The 13,181-nt window shown below is 47.0% G+C and overlaps 1 protein-coding gene across 3 annotated transcripts in view; it reads right to left on the bottom strand.

Moving 5' to 3' along the window:
• LTBP2 (latent transforming growth factor beta binding protein 2) overlaps window positions 1-13,181 on the bottom strand; it is a 136,007-nt gene that overhangs the window by 13,036 nt on the left and 109,790 nt on the right. For all 3 annotated transcript variants that reach the window (XM_083505804.1, XM_083505803.1, XM_083505805.1), the window contains 4 exons: window positions 8,906-9,028; window positions 7,892-8,017; window positions 1,627-1,749; window positions 1,254-1,385 (listed from right to left, as the gene is read on the bottom strand). In XM_083505804.1, coding sequence (XP_083361930.1) covers window positions 1,254-1,385; window positions 1,627-1,749; window positions 7,892-8,017; window positions 8,906-9,028 — 504 coding nt within the window. The remainder of the gene's footprint in view (window positions 1-1,253; window positions 1,386-1,626; window positions 1,750-7,891; window positions 8,018-8,905; window positions 9,029-13,181) is intronic.

The raw sequence follows: 13,181 nt of genomic DNA, 5'->3' as shown, positions 1-13,181 counted from the left end.
GAATGAGGAAAGAAAGGGAGTATAAGCAGAATTTGATTAACAAAAACAAATTTAAAACACTGCACTGTAAATAAGCACAGGCGAGATTCAGATGGTTTCTATATGTTTGTTATAAAGTATGCAGGAAGGATGTGACTGTGTCAATGATGTTGGGCACAGCCAGGTCAAAGTAAACAGGATGTCTGATGGTGCAAAGGTGCTCAACTAACTGCACTTAACCTTCTTTTTTACTTGCAGAGCAGCAAGGAGGTTTTCGGACTTCTCCACCATAAATGCATTTCAGAAACAGATTAACATTGGGCTTGTGTTTTTCCCCTATGTAGATCACACACACCTATGTGATAATTCCATACTGGACATTAAAATAAACATTGTGGTGACTGGCAAGAGTCACCGTGTTAGCTAAAGATTGCATTGCACTAAGGAGAAGCCCTGAAGTCATGACACTAGTAACACCTATTACTGGGACGGGCAGAAAATAATCATGGTACAGTGGTACCTTGGGTTACATACGCTTCAGGTTACATACGCTTCAGGTTACAGTCTCCGCTAACCCAGAAATAGTGCTTCAGGTTAAGAACTTTGCTTCAGAATGAGAACAGAAATCGTGCTCTGGTGGCACGGTGGCAGCAGGAGGCCCCATTAGCTAAAGTGGTGCTTCAGGTTAAGAACAGTTTCAGGTTAAGAACAGACCTCCGGAATGAATTAAGTACTTAACCCGAGGTACCACTGTATTAGCTAAGGAAACAATATGTATCTACGTTTTGACACTCCCAAAATGTTAAGGAACTGGAGCTTATCTTTAAGGCATTGAAACAGTGCTGTCTCCAGCAGATCATTTCCCCTTTCACAACTACTATAGGAACCAAGTCCAATATTTACACTGCCCCCAGCCCCTGCTTATTTGATCTAGTTTGCAACAGACAGAGAAAGAGAGAGATGGGTCGGCCAATAAATCCTGGCAGGCTATATTTTATTAAAGGCTCCCAGTTCTGAAATGTCTATCTTGTGCATACAGCTCCTTAACAATCTTCCTAATAGGGAAAGAAAAAAGGTGGTTTCTCTTATTGCATTCAAAAAAGGGAGATGCCTAGGCTTAATGAGAGCACAACAAGGCAGAAAGAGGCAGAAGCTTTTGCCTTCATGTTGGTCATGACTTTCCTCTCCTTTCCTTCATCGGCTGAAGTCCTCCATTACAGAGGCTTTTTCTTGTCTTTTGAATGCCCCAGAGTTTCTACAGACATGGAACCCACCAATGCATTCGCCAAATGATGTGCGATGGAAGCCAGCTGGACATCCCATAATGCAGTGATATGAGCCCAAGGTGTTCTGGCATTCCCATGTGCCACACACGGCATCCCCGTATTCTTCACACTCATCCACATCTGTAATCCAAGGCAAAGCATTTCAAAGGAAGTAGTCAGAAAGACAAACATAATAAGGGAATATACACATCTAAAGCCAAATGGAGTCCTGGCAACAATGTACAACACCACTTCTATGACTACAGTGGTTGATGTGCAAGATAAGAGCCCCTAGCATTTAATGACTGCTATTTGCATTAGATATCACACTAGTTGGCCCTATTCTGTAGACGTTTCTCCTCCTTTAGAGTTCACTTCTTACCTATACAATCATCAGTCTCCTGGGAATGTTTGAAGCCAGTTTGACACAAGCAGCTGTAAGATCCTTCTGTATTGAGGCACTGCCCACGCAAACACCTGGACTGGTCTGCACATTCATCTACATCTGGAGAAGGGAATATAAGACGACATAAAAAAGCACAGCATAAATTTGGCAACTGTCAGGGAACTGCCATCAGAGCATCAGGTGGTGGAGGGACTCAGGCAGGATGAAAGAGACTCAACTGCTGAAGCAGGGACCAGCAGGGGGAGGAGTGGGTCTCTGAGGGAATGCGAGCAGGAGGGAGGGCTCAGGGAGGCTTCCAGCGAGAACAGTGGGGAGGTATCGGAGTCTCCCATAGGGAGACCCACACCTCGCAGGAAACTGTCACGCCGTGAGTCCAGGAGACGCGTTTCCGTTAAGGAACTTCTTTGCTGGAAACGCTTCCGCAGACAGCCACTGTCGGACTCTACTAGTGACTAGAGCAGACATGTCTGAGGAGCTCCGTCACACACGGAGGTTTGTGGGGTCGCACAAACTCTGAGGGAGCACGTTTTCACGCACAAGCAGCTAATCAAACCCTCACAGCAGTCCGACAGTCTTTGTACGCTGCCTGTGCAAGAGAAGGCATCATGAGCGAACCAACCGGAACCGGAGGAGCAGGGGCTGGAGCTGGTCCAAGCTTGGAAGATAGATACCGAGCGTTGGAGGTTCAACTGGCCCTGCAGACGGCGAGGTTGGAGGAGAGAAGGGCTCAGGATGCAGACAAGAAGGGGAGAGCCACGCAATTCCCCAGAAAGGTACCAGGATTGGTGCAGAAATTTGGGGGGGACCCCAAGGACTACCATGCTTTTAGGACAGAGATGCAATATGCCCTTAATGTGCAGTTCGATGAGTTCCCTGATGAGGAATCGCGAGTTGCTTTTGTAATTGGGCATCTTGAGAAAGGGGCTAGAGACTGGGTTCGACCCCTAATGGCAACGCACAATGACATACTAAAGGACACAATGAAGTTCTTTCGTGCAATGGATATCATGTTTTCCAGCGATATTGAGGAAGGGGTGGTGCGCAGACAGCTAATGGCTTGTAAGCAGGGAAGTCGATCTGTCCGTGAATATTGGACTGAGTTTACCATGCTGATTCACAGACTGAGTTGGGATTTATCGGCGGCACCCGTTCAAATGCTATTTGAAGAAGGTCTTTCTTCGGGGGTGAAAGACGAGCTGGCACGGAGCCCCAGGGCGGAGTCTATGGATCAGCTGACCAAATCTGCGCTGACCATAGGAGCGCGGCAGGAGGCAAGAGCCTTGGAGAGGCGGGAAGGGAGAGGGGAACGTTGGAAGGAGTTCCGCATTCCAGACATTCCTGAGCCAGCTTTCCCGCCGGCAGAGCCGATGGAAATCGGAACAGCGCGCGCGCGCGCATTTTCAAAAACCAGCGAGGGAGCTAAGAAGGAGGGAAAGGGCCCCCGGAAATGCTATCTCTGCCAACAGCCAGGCCACTTTGCCAGAGTCTGCCCCCAGAGGAAGGAATGGCAAGGGATGGTGGGAGCTGTTGAGGGGGGAGAAGAAGGGGGAGCGGAGCAGGTAAAAGCCAACGCCTGGTTGCCACAATTGGGGCACTGCAGCCAGGCCAAAGAGCAGTGAAAGTGCCCGTGCCAGAAGCTCCTCGACCTGCTCTAGTGATTGAAGTGTCGCTAGAGCTGCAGAATGGGCACCCCCTAAAAATAAAGGCGCTATTGGACTCAGGCAGCTCCTGCAATTTTATGAGCAAGGAGTTTGCTGCTGAACACCAGATACAGACCATCCCTTTAAGCAACCCCCTGCAGGTGACCACGATTGATGGCAGGGAGTTGTTGGGAGGAGGAGTCCGCTTGCAGACTGTCCCAATGATAATGAGGGTGGCAAGGCACACAGAACTGATAGCGTTTAATGTGGCCACCCTGGGAGGCGCTCCCATTATTTTGGGAATGAGCTGGCTAGCTCTACATGATCCGCTGGTTGGCTGGCATCAAAGAGTGGTGTCCTTTGGTTCAGCACATTGTCTAGAACACTGCAAAGGGGAGAAGGGTTCAGCAGGGGCCCAAGCCACCCTAGCAGGGACTGAAGTAATGGGGAAGGTGAAGGTACCACCACAGTATGCAGATCTCAGCGACGTGTTCAGCGAGAAGGAAGCTGACCAACTACCACCTCATAGACCCTTTGATTGTCAGATCAATTTACTCCCAGGAGCACAGCTTCCCGTGGGCAAGTTGTATGCCATGTCAGACAGGGAAATGCAGGAGTTGCGAGGGTTCATTGACAAGAACCTGAAGAGAGGCTTCATCAGAGAGTCCAAAGCAGCAGGGGGGAGCCCAGTGTTCTTTGTGGACAAAAAAAATGCGGACAAGCCGAGACTTGTATGTGATTTTAGGCGGCTGAATGCAGTGACTGAACCGGTGGCGTTCCCTATGCCCAGAATTGATGATATTTTGACCAGGGTGAGGAAGGGAAAGATTTTCACAAAGCTGGATCTAAGGGGGGCGTACAACCTGATACGCATAAGGAAAGGGGATGAATGGAAAACCACCATGTTTACCCCTTTGGGGGCGTTTGAATACCTCGTTATGCCATTTGGATTACAAGCAGGCTCCGCGTGTTTTCAATCTTTTATGAACCACGTGCTGGGCCCTTTGCTCTACAAGAATTGCGTTGCCTTTCTAGATGATGTGTTGGTGTATTCTGAGAATGAGGAGCAACATGTGAGAGACGTCAGAGAAGTGTTGAGCAGACTGCAAGCCAACAGGCTGTGGGTCAAACTGGAGAAGTGTCGGTTCCATACCAAGGAGGTGGAATTCCTGGGGTACCGCCTGTCAGACAAGGGATTGGCCATGGATCCCGGCAAGGTACAGGCAGTGCTGGAATGGAAAACACCCAAAACCAAGAAGGATGTGCAGAGGTTCCTAGGGTTTGGAAACTTTTATCGTAAGTTCATCCGCAACTTCGCCCATCTGACGGCGCCCATCACTGACTGTCTCAGCAGTAAAAAGAAGTTTGTATGGACGGCGGAGGCGGAGCGAGCGTTTGAGGAACTGAAAAGGGCCTTCGCCTCTGAAGAACAACTTCTGCATGTGGATTTACGAAAGAAGCTAAGGGTTGAAACAGACGCATCTGACAGAGCCATAGGGGCGGTGCTTCTTCTGCAGCCGGGGAAGGAGGAGTCAGAGTGGCGTCCGTGTGCCTTCTTCTCGCGGAAGCTGAACAAATCCGAGAGGAACTACACGGTGTACGACCGAGAACTGCTTGCTATTCATGAGGCGTTCCGGAGATGGAGGCATCTGCTAGTTGGTGCACAACATAAAGTGCAAGTGTGCACGGACCATAAAAATCTAGAGTACTGGAGAACGGCGCGAGTGCTCAACCAAAGGCAGTTGAGATGGGCCCAAGAGTTCTCCAAATTTAACTTTGAGATTTGTTAGGTGCCAGGCCCAGAGAATGTTAGGGCGGACGCTCTCTCACGCAAACCTGAATATTTGGAGGGGGAGGGAGCACCCGAAGAAACCCATATCATTCCAGAGGACCGCTGGGTGTGTGGGGCGACTTTGGTGGGGCAAAGGGAATTGGTAGAGGGTACGGTGCAGGATGCATACGCCCAGGGGAAACTCAGGGATCTCAGAGGGGAGGAAGACAAATCCGGTGGTTTTGAGGAGAGAAATGGGGCATTGTATTATAAGGGAGCGTTATATATACCTGAAGGGGAATTGAGGGAGAAGGTACTCAAGCAGCTGCACGATAGCCCCACAGCAGGGCACTTTGGGCAACACAAAACCATGTGGCTGGTTACCAGGGAATTTTGGTGGCCCAAGGTCAGGGAAGATGTGCGGGAGTATGTGAGAGGGTGTGAACAATGCCAAAGAGCCAAGGGGGAGAGGCAGGCGCCGGCTGGTTTATTAGAACCACTGCCCACACCTGAGAGACCGTGGGAAGCAGTGGCAATAGATTTCATGACTGATCTGCCAAGGTCTAGAGGGAAAACAGCCATCATGGTTGTAGTAGACCTGTTAACTAAAATGGCCCACTTCATAGCCTGCTCACATGCGGTTACAGCAGAAGAAACCGCCAAATTGTTTGTAGAGAATGTGTTTAGGTTGCATGGCGCCCCCTTGAGGGTGGTTTCAGACCGAGGGAAACAATTTACTTCCAGGTTCTGGAGGAAGCTCATGAGCTTACTGCATGTAGAGGTTAATTTCTCGACGGCCCGTCATCCTGAAACCAACGGGCAGGCGGAAAGAGCAAATGGGGTTCTCCAACAATATTTGAGGTGTTATGTTAATGACAGAGAGAATGATTGGGTGGAGAAGTTGGCGTTGGCAGAATTTGCCTACAACAATGCAGAGAACGTGTCCACGGGGATGAGCCCCTTTTTGGCTAATCACGGGTGCCATCCCAGAGCCTTCCCAGGGGGGGAGGGGGAGAACTGGAGCGTTCCAGCTGCAGAACAGTTCGTGGAAGAAATGGAAGCGATCCATCGCCAGCTCCAACTCAATTTAAACAGGGCTAAGGAGGAATATAAGAGGCAGGCAGACAAAAACAGAAGGGAAGGTGAAAGCATCAGGGTGGGGGACCAGGTGTGGCTGTCAACCCAAGGGTTGCCATTCAAAGGAGGTTGTAAGAAATTAAGACCCAAAAGGCTGGGTCCGTTTGAAGTCATACAGCAGGTCAATCCAGTGGCTTTCAGGCTCCGGTTACCGAACCACATGAAGCTGCACCCAGTTTTTCACAGGTCGTTGCTGTCACCGTATAGAGGAGACAGTGAGGGGAGGGTCACTAGGGGACCAGCAATGGAGGAGAAGGAACACAGCTACCATGTAGCGGAGATCCTCGATTCCAGGTGGAAGGGAGATCAAGTAGAGTATTTGGTAATGTGGGAAGGGGAACCGGAGTCGGAAAACACCTGGGTTAGGGCAGAGGATGTCAATGACGAGGTTTTAATAGAGACTTTTCATCAGAGGTTCCCACGTAAACCTCAGCCTGTAGCGAGGTTCCGAAGGGAATACTTTGCCACCACCGACGAGGAAGAGGAGTTGGAGGGGTTCCCAGATTCTGAAGAGGAGGAGGATTCAGCTGGCCAGGACGACGATCGATGGAGAGAATTGTTCGAGACGTCAGAAGATGAGGAAGATTCGTTTCGGGGTTTTAGCCCTTCACCTCCCAGGGGGGAGGAATTGGGAGGGGGTGAGGGGGGCCCTGGAGGGGAGGTGGATGTCAGGGAACTGCCATCAGAGCATCAGGTGGTGGAGGGACTCAGGCAGGATGAAAGAGACTCAACTGCTGAAGCAGGGACCAGCAGGGGGAGGAGTGGGTCTCTGAGGGAATGCGAGCAGGAGGGAGGGCTCAGGGAGGCTTCCAGCGAGAACAGTGGGGAGGTATCGGAGTCTCCCATAGGGAGACCCACACCTCGCAGGAAACTGTCACGCCGTGAGTCCAGGAGACGCGTTTCCGTTAAGGAACTTCTTTGCTGGAAACGCTTCCGCAGACAGCCACTGTCGGACTCTACTAGTGACTAGAGCAGACATGTCTGAGGAGCTCCGTCACACACGGAGGTTTGTGGGGTCGCACAAACTCTGAGGGAGCACGTTTTCACGCACAAGCAGCTAATCAAACCCTCACAGCAACTTCAAACAAACAACCTTGAAAGAGGGCAGAAGACCAAGGACGGAAGCAGAAAGGGTTGAAAATGAGTGATGGGCAAGTTCAAATGAATTTGAGTTGAATTTGAAGTGGGCCCAAATGAACTTGTTGAGATTGCGGCTTGGGCCAAATTTGAAGTGGGGCCCTAATGCCCTTTCACAGCCGCAGCATTCCAAACCACCAATCACCCCTGCCCCAAATTCACCCTTGCAAGTGAGGACCATAGAAGAGAGGCCACATGACAGGAGGTGCATCCACTGACTCTTGGAAGCACCATATTCCTTGGAACTAGGGACATTCCTGAACAGTATCATGAGAGGGTCTAGGCCTTAAGCCTGAAGCTTCCAGTTCCACAAAGCTTCTAAGCCACCGTCTTCTCCCACCAGGTTAATGGAGGGCTAGCAGTGTGGGTTTGGTGATGCTGAATCAAGCTACTTATGAACTGGGCCTGAATTTTGAAGGGAACTTGGACCAATTTGGAAGGAGCAAGGGAAGAGAGACCCTTGGGTTTCCCTGCATGATCTCCAATCACTATTGGCATGAAGGGTCCAAGAGGACAGAGGAGCAGACCAAAGCCATTCTAGCATCTAGGATCTTACCTTGACAGCTGACTCCACCACCAGCATTTGAAAAGCCAAGAGCGCAAATGCAGAAATAGGATCCATGGCTGTTCAGGCATTCGCCATTGGGGCTGCAGATACCACTGTCCAGACACTCATTCAGATCTACAGGAGAGAAAAGATAGTTACAGACAACTCACTCAGACCAGCTGCTACTGAGTATTCTTATTTGTCAGCCCTTATACATAGCCTTATAGAAAGGACAGCTCTTTCAAGTCCAGCAGCAACGCTCGCTGCATCCTGTTGCTTATGCTAGCCACATCTTTTGTTTCCGGAAGGGACATTGTTCTATAGGAGCTTGCAAGAGTTTCCACAAGGGAAAATGCAACTTGGGCATGTTTTGCTTGATTGTATGGAAATGACTTTATTTAAGAGGCACTTGAATTAAGACAGAATACAGAATGAAATGAAGAAGAACACAGAATTAGAAGAGTGTTGGGCTCACAATACAAATCAACAGTCAAATGAGGAAAAGAAAAGAGGAAATGGGTAAGGAAAGGGGAAGATCCACTGAATCCAAACATCTTAGTTAATTGTCACAGGCATGTGAAAATAGCTATGCCTTTGAGGCATTTCTTAAAGAGTTGGGGATAGGAAGGAACTGGATGATGTGAAGATCTGAAGATTTCTCCATCTGATCCAGAAGGGATGAGCCCTTTGACCAACCACCTCACACAGAGGGCTGGGAGAGTTTAAATTTATATAGATGGGAACAGGTGCTTATCTTGACAAATGCTCCATTTATTCTCTCAATTTTTTTGTTGCCAACATGAACACTCTCCCAACCACTGGCTTGGAGAGCTATTCAAGCTTGTGTGGCAATTTCTTCCTGAACCCTAGGAGGCTGGCTTGCACCAGGTCCACATGGTCAGGAATGGGAAGCCCCAAAAGATACTGTTTGTGTTTTCCTTCTTTCCTTTCCTGAACTAATGGCGAAGACATGGCTCAATGGGAGATGAATGGACAGATCCATGGGGGAAGAATCTGTCATACCTTCACAGATGCTTCCATTGAAGAGCTCAAATCCAGTCCGGCAATGGCACCTGTAGGAGCCGGGTGTGTTTAAGCACTCGCCTCCCAGGCAGTGAGTATTTGCGTCTTCACATTCATTAATATCTGTCCAAGCAAAGGAAGACATGATTAATGGTAATGAACTATTTGAAGCTATTATAGGAAGCTGCAGCACTTAAACAAGGAGGGGAGGAACACAGCATATAGAAAAATTGGTCCCACGTAGAGGAATTATGCAAGCCTAAGCTCTTTTAAAAACAAAAAGAAAAAAATTGCAAAGAAGAGATATTTACAGAGCACCTATGTGCAAGCTGTTGCAGAGGTAATTTATGTTAGTCAAACCCCAGCTCAATTCTTAGGAAGGTAACAAGCACACATTTCTTTCTCTGTGCAGCTATCTCTACACAGTTGTCTTTGACCCATATTCTGATGAGTGATATTCTTCTCTAGGTCAGTCTAATCTTTGAAGGAATTCTCCAGCATATCTCTCCCCCAGCTGCCTCGGCGTCAGTCACAGGGGAAGGCAAACACAATCTTTGTCCAGTAAAAGAATAGAATGTGCAGTACTTTCACTTCCTCAAGGAACTGGATCTCCCCCACTCCCCCGTGTGCGCGCCGACCAATCCATCAACTAATTAAACAGACTCGCTTCCTTTCCTTACTTAAGGGCCATTACATGCATTCAGAAAAGATGTTCACAGCTCCCCAATGAGTGTTCCTGTGTGATACAACAAAAGGTTTTTGCAGATGTAGTGTTATTTGTAGATGTCCTCTTAAACCATCTTAAGGTGTGTACATCTAAAAGAATGTAACTTTGTAAAGTAGCACCAAGAAATTATCACACTCGTACCCAGTACCGCTTCTTAAGTGCACATCAATTTAGGTAGTCACATCAAAAGATTTCCCCCTGTAAACGTATCTCATATATAAAAAGACTCCCACACAATCAATTACCAGCTGGAGAGAAATGGCAAAATTATACATCTGTTTATTACAGTCACAGCAATGTCTTTTATGCATAACTCCTGAAGCTTTTACTCTCTATTGTAGAACTTAAGAGCTAGAATTAGGATGGATATTAGCAGCCCCTCCAGACTTCTTTTTTATTGTGTTCATTTGTTCCCATGAGGGTATACTGTTCGTGCCTGCAAAAGTTTTGCAGCATGTCCTGCAACTTGCTGCTGAAATCCTGTAACTTTTTATACCACAAATGTTCTGGGTCCTTTTCTGTCTCCCCTCTGTTGTACTTTAGTGCAAGAGTGCCCCTCCAGGTGACAATAATGTTATAACATTGGGGAAGCACCACAGAACAATTAACATAGTGGAATGATGTGTGGACAAAATACACCCACTCCTAATACACTATTGTTGCATCAATGGCATGTTGCTGAAAACACCCTTTAAAAAAGCAGTCTTGAGGGGCCCAATGATATTATTTGTAGGACCCAGAAATTTCAGGAGGAAATTATTTTCCAGGAAGTAGGAACTGAAGCTGTATATACAAACACGCTGAACATATATCTCTGGCACACTGCTAGGAAACAGCAGAAATTACAGAATGAAAGCAGGCATGTGGTTCCCTCTTCCCTTACTCCATAGCCTCCAACACCTGCACCCTTATAAATCAGGGGCTCCCTTTGCAGGGGGAGAAAATGCTAACAAAATGCACTTCGCCATGTCAGCATGTCGCAGCACACAAGGGGCCTGTGGACTGGTCAGCACACTAGAGGAAAAACAGCTCCAGTTCTTTTTTTATAACAAAACCCATCTCATGTTCAGCCTATCTTCTTGGTTTCTTGTTCATTTTATTCTGTGGCCGTTCCTAATATGAAGTGGCAACAAAGCCAGGTTTGCATCCAAGGGTGCACCCAGGAGACAACTGCAGACAGTTCTTACTCTTGATGAATGTACTTGTGATGCAACTGCTTCCAAAGTGTGTTTGTCTCATTCACAAATTATCTTTTTAAAGGTGTATTCCCATAAGTGAATAAAACACAAGCCTAAAAATGTGATCCCTTTAAGGGGCAAGAACTGTGGCTCAGTGGCACAACATTTATCTGCAGATCTTTGGCTCAGTTCCTTGCATCTCCAGATAAGGGCTGGGAAAAGCTCCTGCCTGAAACCTTGTGATCAGCGAGGGCTCACCTACCCTTCTGCTTGTCCCACTGGAAAACCTGATCTTTACTGCTGAATCACAGCAAACATCAATCAGGTTTTCTGACCCAAGCCAGGAGGAGCCTGGGTCTCTCTCATTTTCTGTTTTCTGTCTCTTTGTTCTAGTGTTCTGTTCCATATGCTGTAGTGTTAAGGTTTAGTCTTATAAGTTTGTAAGATTTATTGGTTTTTTGCTGCAACCGGTTTCTTATGGACTGCGCCAACCCTAACTGTATTGGATTTTTGACCAATTTGCCTTCAGTACAGTCATACTTCGGGTTGAAGTAGCTTCGGGTTGAGCATTTTTGGGTTGTGCTCCACGGCGACCCGGAAGTAACGGAATGTGTTCCTTCTGGGTTTTGCCGCTCGCGCATGCGCAGACGCTCAAAATGATGTCACGTGCATGCGCAGAAGCAGCGAAACGTGACCCGTGCACGTGCAGATGCGGGTTGCGTTGGCTTCAAGATGCGAACGGGGCTCCAGAACGGATCCCGTTCGCATCCAGAGGTACCACTGTATCAGTAAAAGCTCTGCTGGGTGAAGTACAATGGCCTCTGGTCTATCTTTTTAGGAACTCTGCTATGTGTTTAAGTTTTTTCCTCCTCCTTTCTGCGCAACAAGACGTTTGCTCCAATTCTTTGGTAAAGAGCGGGTTTTCCTAGGGAAAGTGGGGACAAATGGAAAACCTCTCAGACCTGAGCTTTCTAAGCATGAAACCGAGCTAACTGGACCAATGGTCTGACTCCCATGGACCTATAATGTGTGAAGTAGCCTGCTGTCAAATTTTACAGTAGAGTTTTCAGAGCATGAGAAGAGCCTGCTGGATCAGGCCAGGGGCCAATTTGGTCCAGCACCCTGTCCTCACAATGGCCAGCCAGGTGACTGTGCTAGCAGGACCCAAGTGCTCTCTTCCTGAGGATTCCAGCACATGGTATTTGGAAGCATTACTGCCTCCAGCTGTGAACCAGTTATGCAGGTCTGCTAGATATGTCCTTATATAGCACACTCATCAACAACCGCAAAAGATTCCAGTGAAGACAAATGTAGTCATCCAAGCAGGAATCCTGTTTATCCAAACTGTAGATTATTCAAATATTTTTGATGCCCTTGGACCATCTGGAGAACAAAATATATCATCGCATGGACCCTGTTCTTGTAAACATGTGAGTTCCTAATTTTGAGTTATGTTGATTTTGTTGAAGCTATGTCCTTCGGTTTTAGCGTGAATCATGGGTGTGTGATTTGTTATTTACAGTACTTACATAGTGTCCAGGTTTGTACTTTATGCTTTTGACATGTGCAAGACAGATGTCTGCTTTATCGGTTTTTGGAAGATAGAGAAGCAAAAAGAACAGCAAGGGGGAAAAGACAGTTGGACTTGATTCTTTTATAATACTTGCTTTCCCATTGTTCTGATTCTTCCCTGTTTTAGCCCTATTCCAAGGAGGTGGTGGTGGGGTTTCACTTTTGTTAATTGCACAACTACCATTATCCCAGCCCCACCTTAAGAGGAGACTTTTATTTATGTATGTTTACATTTTCCACATCTCCTTTACAAAATTAATTGTTCAAGATAGTTCACAACAATAAAAAGCAATTGATCTTCGCTAATTCTTTTTTATTTATTTTTTGCTAGTAGCAAATTTATTTCAACTGGCCTATTTAACCAGATAAAAGTTTACCTGTACTGTATTTGCAAACACTTTGTTAAGTTGGTTGTCTGAGCCATTTTCACAATGTTCTCTAATTAATTGTGCATTCACTTTGGCTTTGTTAGTACTTTTTCTATTTTTATGTTGGTATATTTATATCCCTTTCACCCCAGCCTAATTATTCTCCCTTGGTTGCTTTGACACTGAAAATTCAATATCTTCCATTCACCCCCTCCCCTAATTTGTGGTTTGAAATCGCTAGGCAGGTTTGTCTCATTTAATCTTTCTGAATAATTATGCACTCGTTCCTTTCGCTCCCCTGATCCATTTTCTTTTTCTCCTCTGAATTGCTCTAATTTGAGTTAATGTAAGTTAGCAACCAATTCATTAATGAATGTATTAATCTCTGCCAGATATTCTCAACCCAGAGAGTCCCAAATACATTAGGTTGC

The sequence above is a fragment of the Podarcis liolepis genome (assembly GCF_965112155.1).
Source record: "Podarcis liolepis genome assembly, chromosome: 1".
Classification (NCBI taxonomy): domain Eukaryota; kingdom Metazoa; phylum Chordata; class Lepidosauria; order Squamata; family Lacertidae; genus Podarcis; species Podarcis liolepis.
Note: the sequence above shows the minus strand (reverse complement) of the source record. Positions and strands in the feature narration are given on the sequence as shown.